Genomic DNA, 25,588 nt, shown 5'->3' with positions numbered 1-25,588 from the left:
TATTCAGTATAATACAATGTGTTCACTTGGTTTATGGTAAAAAACCTCATTATTTTCCACATACCATACATTTTTGTATCTCCATGCTTTCCTCAAACGCATTGATTTTGTGCAAAACGCATCGATCTGAAAAGCGCGGTGTCCCTGATTGGCCAGCTAAACTGCACGTTGTGATTGGCCTGAATACCTCTGACATCAGCTGGAAATGTGACGCTCCTTACAATGTTTGAAAGATTTGTTCACAATGCAATGCTAACAGGAGTTAACTTACAGGCTGAGTCCAAAGCGGGAGGAATTATGATAATGTCGGTCTTTACTACATCACCAATCCCAGGAAGTAAACTGTTGCCTACAATCCAATTGTTTGTTTTAGTACAAGAAAAGAGATTTACGTTGGAAACCATAACTCGCGTCATTGTTTCCTTTGGGGTTCGTACCATTTGCATATCTTTAACATGAACTAATACACACTTACACACCAAAAATAATGTAAAATCGTAAATCGGACAATAGGTGCTCTTTAACACTAAAACACTATCTATATTATCAATTGGCATGATAGATCTGGTTTTATAACCAAAACAGGCTTATGTTTTAAGCGCCACAAAGAGTAATTCTGTCATTATGTCCTTGAGATCAACATTTAAGCTTTGCTCACTCAAGGTAATCGTTCCTGAAATAAGTAAGAAGTAGTCACTGAGCGTTTTCCTTTTATCCAAAGCAGTATTACTTATAACAAGGACAATCTCTCAGGCAGTTTAAGAGTTTTGTTCAAGGCCACAGTGGTGATGGCTCACCCAAAGTACCACAAATGACTGACAAGATGTTTGCTCAACCATAAAACCTAATTGCAAGCTTAGAAATTGAAGGAATTTCTTTTTATAGTATCATACAATACTGCATGAAAAATGTAATCTTATAATAGCTGCAAAGTGCCTATAAACACTACGAAGAGCCGTGAGTCAGAGAATTGTCACCACCTGACTTTATGGCATTAATTAGTAAGTTATTTTCTCAGACTTTCCAAAATATGAAAAGATTTGAAAAACTGGAAGCACGCCTAGATGTCTGCACACAGTTTAGCCTGGTTTCTCAAGTTTTTTTTCCACAAGTTGAGTTTTGGTTTCTTGCCGCTGTTGGCCTGTTGGCTGACTTACTGGGAGACAGCTGACATAAGCTTAGCTTGGGGTTTGGTCAATTCTGTTAATAGAGCTTTTCTTGTGATAGTCCGGCTGTAATCTTAAAGAGGTCACTTTTTCCGTTTTGTAGGTGTTTGATGCTGCACTGAAAAAAATTACTTTCTTACGTAGTATTTGTCTTGTTTTCAGAACAAATATCTATACATTCTTAAATTAAGATGCATTTTCTTGATGAGCAAAATGACCTAAGAAAATAAGTCTGGTTTTAGACCAAAATATATACAATTTAAGTGATTTTGTGCTTAAAACAAGCAAAAATATTTGCCAATGGAGTGAGAGAAAAAATCTTGAAATAAGTTTACTTCAAGAAAAATGTTATCATTAAAATACATCTTGCACTTCAAAAATGATTTTCAAGAAAAAAAATCTTAGTATTTTTGTATTGTTTTTAGTACAAATATCTAGATGCTTTTTCTTAATGAGCAAAACGACCTAAGAAAATATTAGTTTTTAGACCAAACATATCAAATATAAGTGATTTTGTGTCTAAAAAAAGCTAAAAAAAAATCTGCCAATGGGGTAAGCTAAGTTTTCTTGAATTTTTCTTATATTTAGTGTTTAAGAAAAATTTTCAAGATTTTTTCACTTGATCATCAATTTTTGCAGTGATTTAAGAATTTTTTAAAATTTCTAAAATAAACCTCGATTACTGATTTGTTGTCTTCGTGATTGGCCAATACCAATGTCTTCAAGCTGATCTGCAAGCTCTTTGATAACTGTAACTATCAACATTTTATCTAGATAAAGTAATACCACAGATGTTGCCTTTGTTACACTGAAAAAAAATGATTAATTCAATTTACTCTTTTTTTTTAAGGTAAGTGGTTGCAATCAATTTATTTAAGCTACATTTAAACAAAAGTTTTTATTTTATTTTACGTTACTAATCTTTTTTGTTTAAATGTAGCTTAAATAAATTGATTGCAACCACTTACCTTAAAAAATGGAGTAAATTGAATCAATATTTTTTTTCAGTGTATATTACTTGCAGTAATTAGGTATATTATTGTTTTAATAGAGAATCAAATAAATAAGCACAACAAATATTTCTTAAGTGAAATTTAATATGCAGAGAGTGATTTTATTGAGAGATGAATTAGGATACTGTAGCTTTAAGACGTGCGAGAGAGAGATCGCTCCGTACACACGCACTGATGACAGGCTGCTATGTGCGTGCGTCGGGTGTCGATCTGCGGCCGATCGATCAAAACATCTCTAATAACATGAATGCGCCTTATGTGTCTTTCGCAAGGTGCATGGCAGTTCCTGTAGTTCACCTACAGTAGTAGAGCATATAATGTGAGTGATGCCAAAGACATGGGTTCGTCGTTATTTATGTACTCGCTGTAAACCAAATTAGACTTTTTGCTGTTACGTCATGCATTTCCACTGACTTAAAAGCACAGGTGAATGGCCATTGGCCATCATGCATCTTAAAGATGCAATTTGTATTATCTGTGCCACTAGATGGCGCCAGATCAAATCAATAACAATGACGTTGTTTAATGATGCTCTGAAGCAGCGTGGAATTATGGGATTTGTAGTCTTTATCAGACGCGAACGAGAAATGACGTTGACGGATAAGGTAATCAAGTCTTATAAATGTTGCGTTTGATGACATCGTTTATTTCATTATGTAAGTTTATATGTGATGTTCAAAACGAAATTGTTAGTCAGATGTTACAGTATTTCGATGGCTAACACAGCACAGAATTAAGTTTTCAACTTACAATCTACAATGATTTTTCACATAATGTATTGACAGTACAAATCGTATTATGAAGTGTCTTAAAATGAGCATTTATATTGCTGTACAATACCTCTTGATGTGCATATCGTCCGCGGGAAGACGCGCTGATTACAATCGACACACTAATGTTGTGATCAATATAATAGCATACGTTTTTTTGAAGGGTTACGAATCAAAACAACTCACCCATCGCGTAAAACACAAGCAGGATCAGAATCTCTGTCTAGTTAAATGTTGTCGCAAAGCTATCTCCATCTAGATAATGCAACACCAAATTGATCCTCATACTTTCTCTCGTTTTGTTCCAAACTCTTCTTGGGTCGTTTGGTTGGCCCGTACGCTTACGGGAGCTGTCTTTGCTGACACAACCAGTAACAGACGGTAAAGAGTAATCCATAGTCCATAAGCAAGCGCGTAGCCCGACAGGCGCTATCGCATAGTTCCGCATTTGTCCACGACACTGGCTGCGTCCGAAAACTCAAGGCAGGGACTTGTTGCCTCGCTGCCTCATGAGGAAATGACTTCAGAGGCATGAAGGCAGCTCAGAGAAAGGCTTTTAGACGCACTTCAAAGGCAGCGTGTTTGAAATATAAACAGAGAGCGCCTTTGTGATAACTAATCACATATTTGAAAACTACAATGCTAATTTCTCGCTTGAAATGCAATTAAAATGTGTAAAAAGTGAAAATATACATTTATTTACACTAAATTTGTGCTCCAGTCGCTTCCTTTGCCGCCATTTTATTTTTTCGAACTCGACCACTACAGATATTGATAGTAATCAGCTGGACAAAATATAACACTGGCCTAGTGGTTTTTGGACATTTTCCTGCAAATATCTTACAAATTGCACCTTTAAATCTCTGTCCAGAACATAAATTCAGAGCGAGCATTGCGTCAAGATTGAGGTGTCGCTATTGCTCTGAATCTAAGTACACAGGGAACGTAAAGCAAGCCCTGTGATTTAGAAATGACCTCCAAACTTCAAATCACATGTTTGAGTCACTTAAGGATGAGTGCAGTTATGTAAGGCTCAGTCAGTTTGACAGTAATGGCCTTACAAACTGCAGCTCAGTTTTATGTTTTTCTGGCCTGATTGTTTTTCAGTGTCACTGTCATTTGCCTGTGAGCTCAGTCTTCACAATGAAGATCCACACAGCAGGAAACAGTCACACAGTCACCGCAGGACGTCACACTGGGGTCTTCAGCTGTAGTCAAGCATGGGCTAAATTTGCCTTGCTTTCTGATTCCTCTTAAAGATGTAGTATGATGAAATGTATCAAACAGACATGTTTATTGCATTGTTGGTGACATTTAGAATAGAATTTAGTTTAGAATTAGTTGGCTTTGTCATATTTTTAATGCACTATATAAAGTGCTTAATAACTTTATTTGTCCACTACACTATGTAAGGTTTGTACCACAGCTGCTCTGAAGTTTGTGTAATGGTTATTCCATCTGTATGTGTACGCTCTTTGCTTACAGTAGTATCTCTAATGCTAAAATATAATTGTTGTTATCCATGAATTTTCAAATGTACTTAGGCTTACTCTACATTTCTGCATAACTTAAAATACGTTGTTGGGGGTGCATATCGCTTTATCCTTCGATGAAATGTCCACTGCAAACGTTTCGCTTTTGTTCGGATGCAGGATTTTTAAAAGTTACGAAGCAGACACATACACGAATGAAATCCAGCTCATCTTATGGTTCAATATATTTTTGTTGTTTGGTACTTATAAATAAGTATTTACATCAGCATTTTTATCAGTAAGGGGATTTCTAAGTGCGCTATTGACACAAAATTTCCACCAGATGAAGCCTGCCATTTCGCTTTATTTATTATGACTCAACTTGTATACTTAAATGTTCTGATTTCTTTGTATAAACTCAATATTTGGCTTGATGGCTACATCTGGTGGAAATTGATATACTTATATAAAAGTTTTTGTTTACGCCATATGCTGTATGTGTGTGCACTCTGTAATTATGTATATATAAATACACACAGATGCAAGTATGCATTTAAGAAATATTTACATGTAAATATCCATTTTTAAATTTATATATAATTTATATTATATATCATTATAAATACCTTATATTTAAATAAAGTATTGCCTTTTTATGGCACTTTTTAAACCACTATTGGGTTTTTATTTACTGTATATAGATGACCAATTACAGTTATCTACTGTAGTGCTTCATACAATAAAATGCATTTTAATTGTTGAATGTTATGCTTGATTTATTTTCTGTCTTCTGTGAGAACTTATATAAATGGGTATAAAAATGCAAATTCCATTTGACATTCATTACTCCTATTCAAAATAGTGAAACATTAAGTCCACATTAAAGCACTTCATGATGCTGGATTGTCTTTAAGACAAATACACAGGTGGCATCATAAATGTAATTTATAACTTTGTAACTTTATTTATTCTGCAGTGTTGTGGAGTCCAAAATAAAGTAGTCTACTCTACTTAATGTCTGAATGGTAAATATCAGGCTACTTTATCAGATGTGATGATAACAAAAACTGTCCCAGTTCTGAATTGGGCTGAATTGTTTTTACAGGTTGGTGTTTTTCTGCAGGTTAGAGATGGAAAGATTTGGTTCATTAGTTGTTGGTATTTGGGCTGTGAATAGTCATTTGGATGCTTTTAGACTTATTTTGAATGGCCATTGGGCTGGTTTTGTTGGACGGATCTGGCACCGTGGGTCCCAGTGGAACCGTCATCTATGTATTAGACATAACATCTGGTTCTCCTGCAGTAAATTTTTATCTTGCAGTTTATTAAGCAATTTATTAAATGTATTCTATAGCTAGCTGGTGAATTCTCACTGGTGTTTTTATTGGGCTCAACATGGTTTGTAGGATCATTTGGAGGGCTTCCACTGTAATGGCTATTAAATTAACAATGGATCAAAATGTTCTGCGATGTTGGACTACTGTTTGACAAATATTTGGCAAAGCCTCATTCAAATTATCCACAGTGTATTTTTTTACTCCTCATTCATATTTTTGGAGCTCTTGTGCAGTAATGTGATTTTTTTGAAGTGTGACTTATTACCACATTCAAAGTCCATTTAAATACCTTTATTACTTTAACTGTGTGTGCACTTTGTTGATGTGTGTCGCCCGCCTCTTTCAATAAGGTCGTTAGGAGGCATTCCTATTTCTTGTTGTCCTAGTAACAATTAACAAACAAACAAAAAACTGTTTTATATTAAAGAAAATAGTGGAGTTCACAGCACAACTATAATAATAACGAATCAACGATACAATGAACGATATCGTTGGGATCACTTTCTGAGCTGAACTGGTGAACAATAAACCATTGACAGCCAATCAAATCTGTGTGAACTTCAATTGCATGTGCATTTGAAGTGACAGATGACACTGTGAAGAAGCTCATTGCTGAGGTCTAGTTATAACATAAAATTACCTCAGGTATCTAGCGCTGTTGCAGTTGCTGTGAAATTGACTATGTAATGCGTTTATTCTACTTGACTACGCCAAAAGGTAAGATATTATATTACACAAACTACTAGATTAAATGTTTAGAGTTAAGCAAACGTGGCGTGTTGAGGACTGGTTATCCCCTTTGAAAATGCAACAAGAACAGCATATGTACACTTTTAATGACATGTGTACAATTACAAGCGTTTTTATTCAAGGTAATATGCGATATTAGTTAATGCCATTAAAGGTAAATGATTTGCGCAAGTACAGTACTGTGCCTCGCAAGCGAATTAGCACAGTGTGAACGCTAATATAGTTATCATTATCGTTATAATGTAAACGCCCCTTAACTCATTCCCCGCCAGCCTTTTATTTTAAAATCAGCATTTTTTTGTGATTTTCACAAACGTTTCACAATATTTCCAGGAAAATTTTCTTCTATAATTATATAAACATACAAATATATCAAATAAAAGAACAGGCCCTCTGCTTTCAAACAAATGGCAAAAATGTTTCATCCTATTGTCATTTGTTCTCTTTTTATAACCTCTTAAATATGGGTAGGTTTCTTCAAAAAAAAAAAAAAATTTTGAGCAAAAAGCTGAAATAATTGCATTTTTGTAAAGGGATTTTGTTAGAGATCAGATTCAGAACGATTATCAAAACATACATGGAGTTAAAATGTTGTTAAATTAGTTTTTGCTTCAGTTTTTTATATATTGGGTAAGAGCGCCATCTAGTTATAATAGCGAAATTACAGATTACTGTAAAAACTTATCAGGAAATCATCATTGGCAGGGAAAAGTTTTGTCTTAATTGATGAGATAACTCGTCAATGGCGGGGAAAGAGTTAACTGTCCTCTGAGTAAATGACCGTGAACTCCACTACTTTGCTCACATTGGTAGTCGCTCCCGATAGTCGCTCGTCATTTGCATAAAACTGAACTGTTTTCATTTTTGTCGCGTCTTGACACGCCTACTTCCGGTCGGCAAAGTTTGCCAGATTTCGCCAAGCTTCTAGCTAGTTGCTTCTTCTGTTATATCAAGTTGTTGTTTTGAGCAAAAAGCTTAAATAATTGCATTTTTGTAAAGGAATTTCGTTAGAGATCAGATTCAGAATGATTATCAAAACATACATGGAGTTAAAATGTTGTTAAATTAGTTTTTGCTTCAGTTTTTTTTATAAATTGGGTAAGAGCGCCATCTAGTTATAATAGCGGATAATAGCGGAATTACAGATTACCGTAACAACTCGTCAGAAAAGCATCATTGGCAGAGAAAAGTTTTGTCTTAATTGAAAGATAACTCGTCAATGGCAAGGAAAGAGTTAACTGTCCTCTCAGTACATGACTGTGAACTCCACTACTTCACTCACATTGGTAGTCGCTCCCGATAATCGCTCATCATTTGCATAAAACTGAACTGTTTTCATTTTTGTCACGTCTTGACATGCCTACTTCCGGTCAACAACGTTTGCCAGATGACGCCAAGCTTCTAGCTAGTCGATGGCAGTGTGCACGCAGCATAATTTGTATGAATTTGTATTGCATTTATTATTACAATTAGCTTTTTCCCCCTTTGACATTGGGATTGGGGTTAAGACTAATTTATACGTTTTTCTGTTATATCAAGTTGTATTGTTTGAGCAAAAACAGAAACACAAACGGATTGATACAAATTGTAAAATCCACAATCAAGAATAACTCTTGATATCGAATAACTGAATTGATCCTTGTAATAAAAATCCAGCACAGTCAATGAACTTGTGTGTAAGTTTCCATGGCTCTGTCTTCAGGAAAGCAGCTGTTAAATCAAAGCTTTTTTGTGAGGCAGAGAGCGTCACGGTCGGCCCCGGCAGTAACTCAAGGAGCTGATTCAGTGGATTCACTATAGATGAGACGGGGAGAGTCATGGAAGTGGAGGAAATGTTTCAGATAGAGATTCTCCTGCCGAGCTCCGTGGGGAATTGCAAGTAATGAGGCAAAACTCGGGGCCATCTCGGGTCTCTGGATGCTTTTTAATGACTTGGAACCACAAGCCTCCTGCTTGGTCACTTACACAGAGAAGTGCAGATAGAGGTGTGGAGGAAAAATAGACAGAGCTCCTCTGAGCCGAACCAGCTTGATGTACTAATGAGGGGTGATGCAGAAACCTGAACTACATTCACCTCTCACTGGCTGCTGTCTTGAAAGCCCATTTTCTGCACATAAATTTGTCTATATGAACTCTTTTAAACAGAGTCTATAAAATACTTCTACAATTGCTAAATAATTCATTTTGCTTTTACATTCTTAGAAATGCAGGGTTTTTCAGTTTATGGTTCGGTTAAATGTGCACAAACCAAACCATTGGGCAATTGAATTTGTCTATATTTGATCTAGTAATGATGCAAAAGTCGGCAACACCAAAGCTCCAAAAATATCAAAAATGTTTATTAATTAAAAACAGTGCTAGGCATCAGGTAACGTTTCGAGCACGCAGGCTCTTCATCAGACAAATTAGCCCAGCTGCTCAACCACTATTTATACACATACCACCAGGTAATGAGGTGTCACATGATCAAACCAAATTGACAAAAACGAAAAATAATTCTTATATATAACAATGAGAAATGATCAATAACAAAATAGAATAAAGGAGAAAATAATAATGAAAATAAACGAAAACAACTGGAAAATGCACAATGCACAAAACAAACAGATACCAAGTATTGCGTAAATCACAGCTGATCACCACAAAAATGTCAAAAGTATAAAAACTTGTATACATTAAAGAAAAGGACGAATATCAAATTCTTCATTTAAACCTTTTGGTGACAATGTGTTTAATGTGTAAATCCAATACAGCTCACGCTGTAAAAGCAATTTATTAATGTCACCACCACGGCGTGGATATTTAACTTGCTCAATGCCAATGTACTGCAGAGTGGAAACAGAGTGTCTCAAATCAGTAAAATGCTGTGCAACCGGACTTTTTGGGTCGCGATGTCTAATCGCACATCGATGTTCAGAGATACAAGCTCTATATTTGATCTAGCCATACCCAGCCTTTTTTGAGAGTATATTTTTACAGTACCAGTAAAAATGTTGGCAAGCCAAGTAAAAATCTGAAGTACTTGTCTGAGCAGGCCAGCAGAACACAAAACATTTGGTTAAACCATAATAATGAAATTGTGGCATTGGATTTGGTGCAGAAAAATATTTGACACTTTCTTGTTTACATTGCCTCAGAATTATTATTAGAAAATGTATAAACAGCTGAGCATTATGTCATACAGGTACAGTCAGATGGTTATTTTTGCAAAAGTCGCGATGCAAAGAGGTCTTGTATAATCCTAATGCAAATAAAGAGCAGCATTATCTGTCTAATCACGTAGCTATTTGCTTTAAGAAATTGTATGTGAATGAGCATACAATATTAATTTGATTAGAAATTTTGTTAAATGCATTAGTTAACATGAATTAACAATGTAGCTTTTCAGCATAGATTAATCTTTTGTTAAAGGTGTCGTTGAATATAAAACTGTATTTATAGGCATAGATGATTAATAAGCGTTCTGTACATGGTAATGACGTATTGTAAGCCTCAAACACGATTGTTTCCTCCTCCTTATGTAAACCTCGTACATACAGACTTTGATGTTACAGTTGCGATGTACGTCAGTTAATGCTATATGCTAACGTTTAGGTTGAAGTTCTACTATTGACGTTATAGTTACATTTTGCAGGTCCATACTGAAAAAAAAACACACTTACCACTCAAAAACGTCCATTAACAATCTCCTTTATCCGATACAGGCTCAAACATAAGGTCTGTTTACACACACAGAGCTACTGAAAAGGAGCTGCTCTGTGAAACAGCCAATCAGAGCAGAGCTCAACATTGTTATTCATCATGACCCTTTTAAATAAGGTAACAATAGACCATTTTATTCTAAAGGCAAATCCTAGGGTTGTAAATGGACATATGGATAATTTTTGCACTTAGCAAAGCCACATATGTAGATATCAGAGAACAGTGTAACATATTATTTCAAGGCATTCTTTGGCAGGTTTAATGCCAAATATTATATTACAATAAATAAAAGATTATATTTGATTTATTGAAAACTGATAAAAGCAACATCATTTCAGTTTGGTAAATATCAGCATAAATATTCAACTGTCTATTCATCTATAACATCACAAAACATGAAGGAGGATCAATATGAAAAATAAAAAAGTAAAAAACTGAAGAGGTTCAGTATCTAAATTAAATGTCACCATAAAAAATTATTCCTTTTTATTTTAAAATTGTTACACTGATCAGGGCCCGGTTGCCCGATAACGCTTACTCTTAGCGCGCTGAGAAGACTCAAAAATATATATCTTACCAAAGTTGTGCTGCCTCTAAGTTTGACGTAACAAAGGCCCTGTCCCAAGTGAAGATGCTGAATTATTTGCGATCATTTAGTGTTCGATTTTCCACTTCACGCGAAGGTGCATTACAGCGGTAAGAAAGACAACACGTTCTAGACAAAGGAACATTAGTCAAATTATTCCAGTAACATTTATTTTAACATAGTTTAAGTTATCTGTAAAATATAGACTATAAATTAAATTACCAAATTGTCAGTAATACGGGTAGACGAACCGGGTATCCCTCGCTAATCATCCACCCTCCTTATCCTGTTGTGCCACTTCTTGACATGGGTTTAACGACTTTTAAAAATGATGTAATACACTTTTATACTAATGGTAAGGTACTTTACAATTAGAATTGATTGGCAAGCAGCTGCAGTTACGTCTGTTTAATGCGGTATTGCTGGCCATTGGTTAATGTTTTTAATTAAAAGCAACCTATCTACAATAAACAGAGAGAGTTAGATAGAGAATATGGTCTGAGAAGATCCAGCAGCTCCATAATGAGTTGTCTTGGGAGGCGAAATTTTTCTAATATAACCACGTCAGGCAAAATATCAAAAGGGTTTAAGTGTTGCCGGATAAAAAAATTGGCTAGGACTAAACGGCCACGCAGCCAGTTTTGTGTCGAAGTCTGTTCCCCCATGTTTCCCTTTAGTGTAGTGGCAAAATTTTTATAGCGTTTTATCACATTATACGTTTATTCTTTATATACATTGAAAGTTTTAATGGCTACTGAGATGTATGTGTGCATTTATGTAATGTATCTTTATTGTTCTTAATGGTAAGTCAATTATTTTTACAGTATGAATCATATTATATGTATAATATATATTTATTATGTATGCAAACATAACTTTTTAAAACAAACAGTATAATGTAATAATATGTTAAAAGACATACCCTAATATAAAACTGTCAAATGTATGAAATATTTAATAAATTGTATTATAGAATACATGATATTATTCCTTTTTAGTGTAACCAATTCAAATCTTTAATCTTTCTAAATAAATAATAAATGTAACGTGATGAAAACGCTATAAACATAGAGGAAACAGACTTCGACGGGGGACAAACTTCGACACAACACCGGCGCCGTCTTTGTTTCAATAGTTCTGATACCAAACAAAGTCAACTGCATAAATAGTGCTGTCTGCATTGCAAACATAAGTCTTAAAATATCCATAACATAAAATCATTGTCAACATACCATAGTTTGACTTCTACTGCGCTGATTTCTAAAGACTGCTGCACAGGTTTTGCGCTCAAACAACCCTAAGAGAGAGCTTACGAATGGTCCAGACCAACCTTACGAAAGTGTGACTTACAGAAGATATACTTAGCGTATGAACGTTTTGGAAATCGTGCCATAGAGTTAAGAAAGGGGTTAAGGAATAGGTTAAAGGAATATTCCATTTTCTTAAAAGAAAAATCCAGATAATTTACTCACCACCATGTCATCCAAAATGTTAATGTCTTTCTTTGTTCAGTCGAGAAAAAATTATGTTTTTTGAGGAAAACATTGCAGGATTTTTCTCATTTGAATGGACTTTAATAGAGCCCAACATTTAATACTTAACTCAACACTTAACAGTTTTTTTCAAGGACTATAAACGATCCCAAACGAGGCATAATGGTCTTATCTAGCGAAACGATTGTCATTTTTGACAAGAAAAATAAAAAATATCCACTTTTAAACCACAACTTCTCGTCTAAATCCGGTCGTGATGCCCCAGCGTGACCCCACACAATACGTCAAGAGGTCACAGAGGACGAACGTGAAACTCCACCCTAGTGTTTACAAATGTGTTGAAAGAGGACCGTTCCTACGTTGTTGTATGTCAATTGATACTAATAAATGTCTTTGTGTCAGTTTATTGTTTACAATGGTCCGCAAATGTGCGTTTTATAAATTTAACACGTGACATCCCTACGTCACTACGCATTTACGTTAGGTCGCGCTGGACTGGATCTAGACGAGAAGTTGTGCTTTAAAAGTGGATTTTTTTTTTTCTTGTCAAAAATGACAATCGTTTCGCTAGATAAGACCCTTATGCCTCGTTTGGGATTGTTTATAGTCCTTTGAAACTCCGTTGAAAAAACTGTTAAGTGTTGAGTTAAGTATTAAATGTTGGGTTCTATTAAAGTCCATTAAAATGAGAAAAATCCTGCAATGTTTTCCTCAAAAAACATAATTTCTTCTCGACTGAACAAAGAAAGACATCAACATTTTGGATGACATGGTGGTGAGTAAATTATTTGGATTTTTCTTTTAAGAAAATTGAATATTCCTTTAAGAACTACTACGATAAGAAGGTTTTGGGGAACCGGGCCCTGATCAGATCATATATGTGATATTATTAGCTCTTTGTATAAAAGTGACAATCAACTAAAAGTAATTATTTTAATAGTTAAAATATGTATTTCAAGCATAAAAATTATTTTTGCCCACATAGGTCCTACAAGGGTCCCATATTATCATGCCACATGGGCAAACTTATATGTGACCCACATAGTGAAACCGACATGGGACCCACATATATATTGCCCATGTTAAGCCCATGCCCACATGGAACCCATGCTGCCTAGACAGGATTCATGTGGGAACCACATATCAATGTTGGCTGTCCCTTACTCAAGAAATACAAACTTATTGTGGTGTTAGCAAGATTTTATTGCTAGACGAAAGGGACTGCAAAGTGAAAAAAAAAACAGATGTGAAACTAGTTCATTGTAGGAGATGCAATGGTCAATCAAGTATTTAAGAGAGTCGAGCTATGTTCTCTTTTCTCCCCCATGAACTTGCAAGCTGTCATTATAGGCCTGGGCGAAAAATCGATTTAATGAATTAATTCGAATTTTTTGTTGTGGGCGATTTAAAAAATAAGTAATTCGATTTTTTTGTAATGGCGCATTTTTGGCTGCCCGGGGCTTCCGTAGCATTATTATAGCAACATCAACAACATCGTAGCACACGTAAAACACAGCTGGGACTTTGATTCCAAGAGGGTGTTTATTTATTTATTATTCATCTCATAAATTGGGGTTACATTTGTCTTGCTTTTGAATAAATTAAAGCAAAATTTGCTTCAAGTTGTCTGCCGTTTGTACTTATTGCTTTTCTTAATAAGTGGGGTGGGGGATCGGAAAAAATCGGAAGTCGAATTAAAAAAAATAAAATCGGAGATTTTATTTTTAGGCCAAATCGCCCAGCACTATGTCATTATGTCCAAACTTTCATGATAATGGGTAATGTGCCTTATACATGCATACGTTTCATACTTGGTTTTATCGCCTAAAGCCCACAGATAATTAATGTGTATATATAGTTAAGAACACATAGTCTTTTAAGGCTCTGTCAGAGTTTCGTGGTTATAGCAAAGCTCTGCTGTACGAGTCACTGTTAATAGTGCTTTCAATGTGACTTAATTAACGTGTGTGTGTGTGTGTGTGTGTGTGTGTGTGTGTGTGTGTGTGTGTGTGTGTGTGTGTGTGTGTGTGTGTGTGTGTGTGTGTATGTATAAGAGCTGACAACTCCATTCATTTGCACAGACTGCCAACACATTGTCGAACGCTCTGCTAAATCAATGCAATTTAACTCTGCTTGCTAACGCAGTGATTTATCCCACCGATCTGAGCGTGTGCAGAAACAGCTCACCATATACACATAAATCTATGTGCTGCCCACAGAGCAGGGATAAATATTTCTGAAGTGTTGTAACAAATCTCTCTTTCTCTCTCTCTCTCTCTTTCCCTGGCCGTCAGCAGCAGTATATTGGCTTCATTTCCAGGTTGAGGCTTGCTGGGGTGGGAAATTTCCCACAAGCTAATTGATTTTGGCAGATATGTTTTTGCCAGTTGCACATTTAGAATTAAACTCTTTAAAGAAGTATAAACACCCACTTACGGTACATTGTGCGCTTTATCATTTGCTATGAAACTACTATGCGGTACAATAATGGATTGTAATGTATAGTGGTGGGTTGATAATGCAGGTTAGTGTTTTACAAAGCTACTGTGTTGCCAGATACTGTATATCAGTTGTAACTAAGGCACTGTATTATGGTGTGTCTAAGGATTTGTTTTTGCTGAATAAAGTTGACCTTTTCCCAGACAGAAAGCTCTTAATTGCTTATCCAATAAAATCTTTAATGAGGTTTACAGAGTTAATGCTTGTCGATTTTGGCTTACTAGAGAGACAGGTAGAGGTTTTGTTAAAAGGACATTCAAAATCTTGAAGGTATCAATCTGTTGCATAATGTGTGCATTGGTTGAGTAGTTTTCCATTTTCTAAAAAGTTGTGTGATTTGCCACAAATCTACACTGTCAGAAAAAAAGGTCATATTATGAACCCCAGCTGTAAAAAAAATCTGTAGAAATTACAATGGTATTGCAGCTGGGTTGCCGGTAATTTACCGTAGATTTAAATTTATGTTATTTACTGGCAAGAGTTTGTTCAAAGTTAAATCATTTTTTTATATTAACCAGTCTTTATCTTTACAGAATAAAACTATACAATAACAGCCTCATGCAAAGCATTCTGGGAACCAGAAATCATCATCAACCTTTTTCTGTTTTTTTGCTTCAGATTTTGTTTCCCGGAATGTTTTGCTTGATGCTGTTTTTCTAGTTTTATTCTGTAAAGACAAAGACTTGTAAATGTTTAATGTTCATTTAACTTTGAACAAAATGTTGCCAGTAAATAACATAAATTTAAATCTACGGTAAGTAACCGGCAACCCAGCTGCAAATTTCTACGGAATTTTTTTACAGTGATGGGGTTCATAGTTCACGGGGTTCAAGAGTTCATAGTAGTACCTTAGAGGCTTTTGCACTTTTAAAAGTACACTTCTACACGTTAATACCCTAATTTAGTGCCTTATAAGTGAAAACATGTAATTAAGTAAATATTAATATTTTATCCCATTAGTCGATTAATCGAAAAAATAATTGCCCGATTATTGATTATGAAATGAAACGTTAGTTGCAGCCCTAGTGACGAGCTCCCTGATCTTTGCTTTTGTCCAGTTTGCAGACATTTCTCGTCGTGAATGTTGATCTGCGTTTAAATCTCTGTGTCAAAGAGCTGAACCATACCATCTGGTTGCGATAACACGCGCGTCCCCACTACGCCATTCCCCTCACGGCATTGTTTTTGCGTCTTGTTCTCACAGAACGCTTTCCGTGAATGTTACGGCAATGTTACTAGGTCCTCTTTACAGGAGCGATCCCAGAACATTTCCGAAACGTGTTTGTGTTCACACAAAAGCCTCTTTGCCAATTTTATGGAAATGTTCTGGGACCAAAGTGCTCTGTAAATGGGGTCTCTCTCTCTCTCTCTCTCTCTCTCGGAGTTGACATGCTGTTTCCCTTAATGCAACTCTTGTGTGGTGTCAGATAATGCTTGTGTTTCTCTGATGAAGCCTTGTTGACAGTGATACTCTTAAGTCGATTTGTCACATTCTTACACTCATGCCTGGGAATTCAGGGTGAGGCTGTGTTAAAGCATCACACTTAAAAATTATTGCTTGTCTTGTAGATACTAACAACAGTTTCTGATTGAGCCAAGTGTTTTTTATATTATTGTTTTCTCTTTGACTCCAATTTAGGGCAATTACAATAATCACAACACGCAGGCAAACCCAATTCACAAAACCTTTATGAGACCTTTCTCTTTATTGTCTCATGATGTGTTGTTATCTCAGGTTATATGTTAAACGATACCACTAACAGCTACTTAGCTTTAAGTAATTGTTTTTTCATAGCAAAGAAATTATAATAATTGCGAGAGAGAGCTGCCAGTGATTGTTTTGTAATTTTGTACCCAACTGGTTAAAGATCCGAGCAGGTGACTAAAAGGTTGCGTTCAAATGCTGCACACAGTGTAAATTGTAAACTATCAGCACTGGATCCGTAATCGACAAGTTGATGGACTAAATTTCTCTCATTTGCGAAAATAATGCGTTTGAAAATGTTTTATAACAGGAATATGTTAGCATTGTCCAGGGAAAACGAGTGTATTGTTGAGACTGCTACATCACAATTTACTCTGGAATCATTATGTGTCATATGTTTCTTCTCATGGAGTGTACTTATTAGTGATACTTTTTTGCTTGATTTGTCTGTTGGCAACATAAACCGGCGTTTATAATAATATATAAAAATAACACAGTATGGTCTGTACTGCTCACGATACCACTGAGCACGCGCACTGGCACATGACGTTAGTAGTGGGGCATGATCAAAGGAGCAGCAGCTCATAAATATGTAATGACCACCTCAGAACGGCACAATCTGAAATGCACTGAACAAGAGGCTACTAGAGATGGGTAACAATCTTTTCCTACAAGCTATTTCGAGCAAACAACTTTTGAAACATGTTTTATGGAACTCATACACCTATTTAACTTGTGGAAAAGCAGTCATAAGATGGGCACTTGAACATTATCATTTTGATCGTCTTTATTTAGAAAAAGCCACTGTGAATTGATCAATATTTAATCTTTCTCATGTCTTCTGCTGTGGCCGCTCAAAGAGAGATCAGGTTAACTATTGATATCTTTTATTTTGTGGCGACTTTATTATATTTATCTTCTTTATATTTCAGTATATTTTTGTTAAATACATGATGAGATTTCGTTTGGGTGGTTGATTCCCAGTTTATATTTATAGTTAAAAAAAACATTGTAACAGATATAAATTACACAGTTAATGGCTTTATCACACACTCCCTCAGGTTTGTTTTTGTGTTAGGTCTTTGTGAAATAAATGGTGGACCGAGAGGAACGGTGCAAGTTGAGAGTTGGCAGAGTAACCGCAAACTTCCCGTGTTGATGAGGTTTAGGTTGCCAGATATTGTTGCAATGATCCAGGTTGCCAGATTTAGGATATGTTTTCTTAACAGATTCAGGTAGTTTCAGGGAATAAGGTCACTTTCTCTGTATTATCCCACCAAATCTCAGTGGATTTTGTGTTTGCTGTTTGAGGCCTTGTGGTCGATCGGAGCGAGCGGTTATAATTTAATCCACATGGTCTAGGGTTCGCCAACCATTTGAAATACCAAAATCTTTCCAGATGGCGTAAGATTTTCTCTTTATTTCTTTTGTCAGGTTACATTTTTCACCCTTTCCCTTCTTTGTCTGAGAAAGATGAGCATGCATAGGACACGGTGGGTTTCGTAATTGAATCGTATTACGTGCTCTATTTGAACCATGATGGGATCTAAGCAAAAATCTGTTTTTCAGCCATGAATTTTACAGCAAAATCTAGTATGCTGTAGTTAACATCAATGGCTTGAAATCCTTCCTGTGATACTTAGGCACAGTGACTTGACATTGCTTGAAACATTTTCCTAAATTTCAGTTTAATTCGCATAGACAGCTAGAAATAAAATATTCATAGGTTGTTTCCTCCGAAAAGTGTGAACACATGGTGCTTTCAATACGTTTCTTTGTTTGTTTGAGGTTCCTGGCCAGCCTGACTCCGTAACGCTGATTCAACCAATAAGTGTTGAGTTTGGAGATGGACTTTGTGTTTAATAACCAGTTTATAAAGCAGTCGCTGTGTTCAAAACCACCTAATTCCATACTATATAGTAGACGAATAACTAGGCAAGCCGAGTAGTAGAATTCATAGTATTCATAAAACAGTAGGCAAAAAGTATCCCGTATGACCTATATGTGACCTCGACTAGCCAGTTAACTACACAAATGGTAACATATGTGCACGCAATCGTGTGAAAACCTTGTTGTGTGTTCTTTTTTAATAAAGTGTGGATTTGTTTTTCTGATGAAATTTCAGATGTGGTGCAGTCAGGCTTTTATTCAGTGAATTAGAAGCATGTGTTTGTCCGTCTGCGAGTAGCTGCAGTCAATTTAAGCAGACAAGGCCATGTTTACAAAGCATTACAGTGTTTTGTCATTGCCGTCTTGTTGGGTTTTGTTTGTAATCGCACAGTAATTGAGTTGTAACAGGGAATGATATCAGGCCTGCAGGGAAAAACTGCTTCAGATTATCATGAAACACATGCTGAACTGTACTTACTTCACTTTTACTATTGTGTTTTTTTTCTTCTTTTTTACTCTTTTCTATTCTGTTTTTTTTTTCTTTTCTACCATTTTCTTTACAAATTTTCTACAACGGGGGCATTAAATGTAAATATTGTACAAATTTTCAGGAAATCACCTGAATGTGTTTGGCACTATGTATGCCTTTTCTGAGATTTAAAAAAAATAATCTGTTGTTGTTGTTTTTTGTTTTTTAGAACAAACATGCTCCATTAAAACTGGAAAAGAAAAGATGGGACGAGATCATGGTTAAACGACAGAAGGAGGTGGAGGAAAACGTGACCCCTGACATAGACGAGAACGGCTTCGGCGATCTGGCCACCAGCGTCGGGCAAAACCAGGAGCGAGTCAAAGATCGACTACTGAAGAACACGTACTCCAAGAAGAACAAACGGGTGAGTTCGTCATATCTTTTTGATATCTGCCAGAGGAACGACAGCTTGATGGACAGGGGCAGGGGAGCGCAAAGCCATGTGTGATCTTGCGCCTGTCCCAGAGTGTTGACGGCTTTCCGCGGTGATGACCGGATTAATGTGACCATCCCTGTTATTATCGCACGTCTGCTGTTTCTGGAAATGGCCAGTGAGGTGTGCACATCTAAATGTGACGGCAGTGTATCAGCGTCTGTCAGATTACTGGGGCAGAGCTGTGGTTAAGCCGCACAGCAAGCGGTTAATGGTGAAGGAGAACAAATATAACCATCTCAGCTTCTTGTTTTCTCTGACTGTCTCTCTCTCTCTTTCGTCCGTGAAATATTTTTGGCGTTTTCTTGACAGTAATGGTAGAGAAGGGCCAGGAAATGGTTAGAGAGATAAGAGGGAGACTGAATCAACACAGCTTAGTTTGTTATCACTTACGGTAATACAGCATTATAAGTCCATTGTAAGGACCAGTGAGTAGCCCATAGCATAAAGGACCTTAGTGAAACTGGTTGGAGCACACATGCAGACTGTGTTATGGTTCCTGCTGTCTTTTTGTGCTTTTGGGAGGGTTAACGGTATTTCATGCTTAACACGGTTAAAGAGTAATCTTCATGCTAAACAAAGTGTCAAAAAAGCAGTTGAGCGTGTAACAGATTATTTCTGGGCCAAACTCACTCCTCTTTCCTAGAAGATTCGGAAAAAAATGAACATGGTTAACTGTTACGTATCATCGACTTTATTCCCTTATTCCTTTTCTGGGCACTTCCCATGGAAAAGCACACCCACATGTCAAGCAGAGTGAAAGCAAGAAAGCTCATCATTAGCAGGCTTTACTAAATCAGTGTGAATCTTTACTTGACTGAATCAGTGTGAATCTTAACTTGACTGAATCAGTGTGAATCTGAATTTGACTGAATCAGTGTGAATCTGAATTTGACTGAATCAGTGTGAATCTGAAGTTGACTGAATCAGTGTGAATCTGAACTTGACTGAATCAGTGTGAATCTTTACTTGACTGAATCAGTGTGAATCTGAATTTGACTAAATCAGTGTGAATCTGAACTTGACTGAATAAGTGTGAATCTGAACTTGACTGAATAAGCGTGATTCTGAACTTGACTGAAACTGTCTGAATCTGAACTTGACTAAATCAGTGTGAGTCTGAACTTGACTAAATCAGTGTGAATCAGGGCTTTATTAAATCAGTGTGAATCTGGACTTGACTGATTAAAGGCGGAGTCCATGATGTTTGAAAGCCAATGTTGATATTTGAAATCACCTAAACAAACACGCCCCTACCCCAATAGAATCTGGACCTTCTGTTGATAGACCCGCCCCACACATACGCAACCCGGCATTTGATTTGATTTGATTGGCTATAAGTGTGTTTTGGTAGTCGGCCCTTCTCCTTTTCCAAACCGTTTTTCAAACATCTTGGACTCCGCCTTTAAGTGTGAATCTGAACTTGACTGAATCAGTGTGAATCTGAACTTGACTAAATCAGTGTGAATCTAAACTTGACTAAATCAGTGTGAATCTAAACTTGAGTAAATCAGTGTGATTCTGAACTTGACTGAATCCGTTGGAATCAGGGCTTTACTAAATCAGTGTGAATCTGGGGTTTACTGAATTGATGTGAATCTGGGCTTTACTAAATTGATGTGAATCAGAGCTGTACTAAATCAGTGTGAATCTGAACTTGACTGAATCTGTGTGAATATGAACTTGACTAAATCAGTGTGAATCAGGGCTTTATTAAATCAGTGTGAATAAGGGCTTTACTGAATTGATGTGAATCAGAGCTGTACTGAATCAGTGTGAAAGTGAACTTGACTGAATCAGTGTGATTTGGGGCTTCACTAAATCGGCGTGAATCTAAACTTGACTGAATCAATTTGAATTAGGGCTTTACTAAATCAGTGTGAATCTGGGCTTTACTGAATTAATGGGAATATGGGATTTCTGAATTTATGTGAATCAGAGCTGTAATTAATCAGTGTGAATCAGAGCTTTACTGAATCTGTTTGAATCTGAACTTGACTAAATCAGTGTGAATCAGGTCTTTACTAAATCAGTGTCAATAAGGGCTTTACTGAATTGATGTGAATCAGAGCTGTACTGAATCAGTGTGAATCTGAACTTGACTGAATCAATTTGAGTCTGATCTTGACTGAATCAGTGCGATTTGGGGCTTTACTAAATCAGAGTGAATCTGAACTTGACTGAATCAGTGTGATTCTGAACTTGACTGAATCTGTGTGAATCAGAGCTTCACTCAGTCAGTGTAAATTAGGGCTTTACTAAATTGATGTAAATTAGAGCTGTACTGAATCAGTGTAAATCGGAACTTGGCTGAATCTGTGTGAATCTGAACTTGACTGAATCAGTGTGAATCTAAACTTGACCGAATCAGTGTGAATCAGGGCTTTATTAAATCAGTGTGAATCAGGGCTTTACTAAATCAGTGTGAATCAGGGCTTTACTGAATCGGTGTGAATTAGAGAAGCACTAAATCATTGTGAATTAGGGCTTTACTCAATTGGTGTGAACCTTAGCTTTACTGAATCAGTGTGAATCAGAGTGGTACTAAATCAGTGTGAATCCGGGTTTACTGAAATAGTGTGAATAAATGCTTTACTAAGTCTGTGTGATTCAGGACTTATTGAATCAGTGTGAATCAGGGCTTTATTAAATCAGTGTGAATCAGGGCTTTATTAAATCAGTGTGAATCTGGGCTTTTTTAATCAATGTGAATTAATGCTTTACTAAGTCAGTGTAAATCAGAGCTGTACTGAATCAGTGTGAATCAGAGCCTAACTGGGCTTTACTTTATCAGGATTTGGTTAAAGAGAAATAGCCAGACAGGTAACTACAGTTGCAGTACAGTTGGTCCATCACATGCCTGGCCCTGAAGACATTTGATTACCCTCCCCTGAAGAGATCTCCATCACTGTAGCCCAATGCATATAAAGCAGACTCTCTTCAGATGGGATATCTTTCTGATCACAAACCTTTGTGTGCTCGCCCACACTGGCAGCGGGTTTAAATGCAGGGTGTCGCAGCCCGCGTGGGTGTCTATCAGACTTATACACCCGCTGGCAGCTCAGTTTCCCTCTCTGATCTGAAATAATGTGGAAAAAAGAAAAACACTTTCATATCGCTGTAATTGCAGAGCGGAAGGCTCTCCACAAAGCAGCCATCTGGACTGGGAGAAACTGAATGCGCATGGGCTGCCGTTGTGTGTGTGTGTTTGTATTTTCTAGCTGAAAAGATGCAGAGGGACACACACAGCATGCCTCTGATCAGCGTGTCAGGTTTTTGATGCACAGCCCGGCTTGATTTCTGCTTCTGAACGGGCCGTGATCACACTTAAAGGCAGATTCATCAAAGCATTTAAGCGTCGGCTCTATTTGTCCATGCAGCTTATAACAAGTGACTGGAGTGCATTCAATAATTCAACTAGTCATATGCTCACTTTTCACTTTAAGCTAAACAGATCTCCATGCGGTGCTGGACCTGATAGAGGCACTGCATCCTCTCTCGAGAATGAATATCATTATGTTCATCCAAATTAGCTTAATTGGTAGAGCATTGCGTTAGCAGCGCAAAGGTCATTCAGGGGAACACACATACACATAAAGTGTATACATTGAATGCACTGTAACTCATGTAGGAGAAAAGCATCTGCCCAATGCATAAATGTAAATGTTAATTGTGTCACTGTGTCTTTACATACACACTTGATGTAACATGACATGTGGGAGCATGTGTTAGTTGTTTCTCATACTGTATATGGCAGGGAGATTAAATAGAGCTGCAAGTTTCCAAAATTATTTAACCTGTTAGACAAACAGACTTAGAGGCGGACTTATAAATAGAGGTGGACATATAAATAGAGGCAGACATATAGATATAAGAGGTGGACATATAGAGGCGGCAGACATATAGATAGCGGCGGCGGATATATAGATAGAGGCGGCGGATATATAGATTTAGGCGGCGGACATATAGATCGAGGCAGCTGACATATAGATCGAGGCGGCGGACATATAGATCAAGGCGGCGGACGTATACATCGAAGCAGCGGATATATAGATCGAGGCGGGGACATATAGATCGAGGTGGTGGACATATAGGTAGAGGCAGCGAACATATAGGTAGAGGCAGCGGACATTTAGATCAAGGCGGCGGACAAATACATCGAAGCAGCGGATATATAGATTGAGGCGGGGACATATAGATCGAGGTGGCGGACATATAGATCGAGGCAGCGAACATATAGGTAGAGGCAGCGGACATTAAATCAAGGCGGCGGACATATAGATCGAGGCGGCGGACATATAGATCGAGGCGGCAGACATATAGATTGAAGCAGTGGATATATAGATTTAGGCGGCGGACATATAGATCGAAGCAGCTGACATATAGATTGAGGCGACGGACATATAGATCGAGGCGGCGGACATATAGATCAAGGCGGCGGACGTATACATCGAAGCAGCGGATATATAGATCGAGGCGGGGACATATAGATCGAGGTGGTGGACATATAGGTAGAGGCAGCGAACATATAGGTAGAGGCAGCGAACATATAGGTAGAGGCAGCGGACATTTAGATCAAGGCGGCGGACATATACATCGAAGCAGCGGATATATAGATAGAGGCGGGGACATATAGATCGAGGTGGCGGACATATAGATCGAGGCAGCGAACATATAGGTAGAGGCAGCGGACATTAAATCAAGGCGGCGGACATATAGATCGAGGCGGCGGACATATAGATCGAGGCGGCGGACATATAGATTGAAGCAGTGGATATATAGATCGAGGCGGGGACATATAGATTGAGGTGGCGGACATATAGATCGAGGCAGCGAACATATAGGTAGAGGCGGCGAACATATAGGTAGAGGCGGCGGACATTTAGATCGAGGCGGCGGACATTTAGATCGAGGCGACGGACATTTAGATCGAGGCAGACATATAGATATAAGAGGTGGACATATAGAGGCGGCGGACATATAGATAGAGGCGGCGTATATATAGATCGAGGCGGCGTATATATAGATTAAGGTGGCAGACATATAGAACGAGCCGGCGAACATATAGATCGAGGCGGCTGACATATAGATCGAAGCAGCGGATATATAGATAGAGGCGGCGGACGTATACATCGAAGCAGCGGATATATAGATCGAGGCGGGGACATATAGATCGAGGTGGTGGACATATAGGTAGAGGCAGCGAACATATAGGTAGAGGCAGCGGACATTTAGATCAAGGCGGCGGACAAATACATCGAAGCAGCGGATATATAGATTGAGGCGGGGACATATAGATCGAGGTGGCGGACATATAGATCGAGGCAGCGAACATATAGGTAGAGGCAGCGGACATTAAATCAAGGCGGCGGACATATAGATCGAGGCGGCGGACATATAGATCGAGGCGGCAGACATATAGATTGAAGCAGTGGATATATAGATTTAGGCGGCGGACATATAGATCGAAGCAGCTGACATATAGATCGAGGCGACGGACATATAGATCGAGGCGGCGGACGTATACATCGAAGCAGCGGATATATAGATCGAGGCGGGGACATATAGATCGAGGTGGTGGACATATAGGTAGAGGCAGCGAACATATAGGTAGAGGCAGCGGACATTTAGATCAAGGCGGCGGACAAATACATCGAAGCAGCGGATATATAGATTGAGGCGGGGACATATAGATCGAGGTGGCGGACATATAGATCGAGGCAGCGAACATATAGGTAGAGGCAGCGGACATTAAATCAAGGCGGCGGACATATAGATCGAGGCGGCGGACATATAGATCGAGGCGGCAGACATATAGATTGAAGCAGTGGATATATAGATTTAGGCGGCGGACATATAGATCGAAGCAGCTGACATATAGATCGAGGCGACGGACATATAGATCGAGGCGGCGGACATATAGATCAAGGCGGCGGACGTATACATCGAAGCAGCGGATATATAGATCGAGGCGGGGACATATAGATCGAGGTGGTGGACATATAGGTAGAGGCAGCGAACATATAGGTAGAGGCAGCGAACATATAGGTAGAGGCAGCGGACATTTAGATCAAGGCGGCGGACATATACATCGAAGCAGCGGATATATAGATCGAGGCGGGGACATATAGATCGAGGTGGCGGACATATAGATCGAGGCAGCAGACATATAGGTAGAGGTGGCGGACATAGATCAAGGCGGCGGACATATAGATCGAAGCGGTGGACATATAGATTGAG

The 25,588-nt window shown here is 37.7% G+C and overlaps 1 protein-coding gene across 7 annotated transcripts in view; it reads left to right on the top strand.

Moving 5' to 3' along the window:
- fbrsl1 (fibrosin-like 1) overlaps nt 1–25,588 on the top strand; it is a 395,267-nt gene that overhangs the window by 72,623 nt on the left and 297,056 nt on the right. For all 7 annotated transcript variants that reach the window (XM_073861161.1, XM_073861159.1, XM_073861162.1 and 4 more), the window contains exon 2: nt 19,082–19,279. In XM_073861161.1, coding sequence (XP_073717262.1) covers nt 19,082–19,279 — 198 coding nt within the window. The remainder of the gene's footprint in view (nt 1–19,081; nt 19,280–25,588) is intronic.

The sequence above is a fragment of the Misgurnus anguillicaudatus genome, chromosome 22 (genome assembly GCF_027580225.2).
Source record: "Misgurnus anguillicaudatus chromosome 22, ASM2758022v2, whole genome shotgun sequence".
Taxonomy (NCBI): domain Eukaryota; kingdom Metazoa; phylum Chordata; class Actinopteri; order Cypriniformes; family Cobitidae; genus Misgurnus; species Misgurnus anguillicaudatus.
This window is presented reverse-complemented; position numbering and strand designations above follow the sequence as displayed.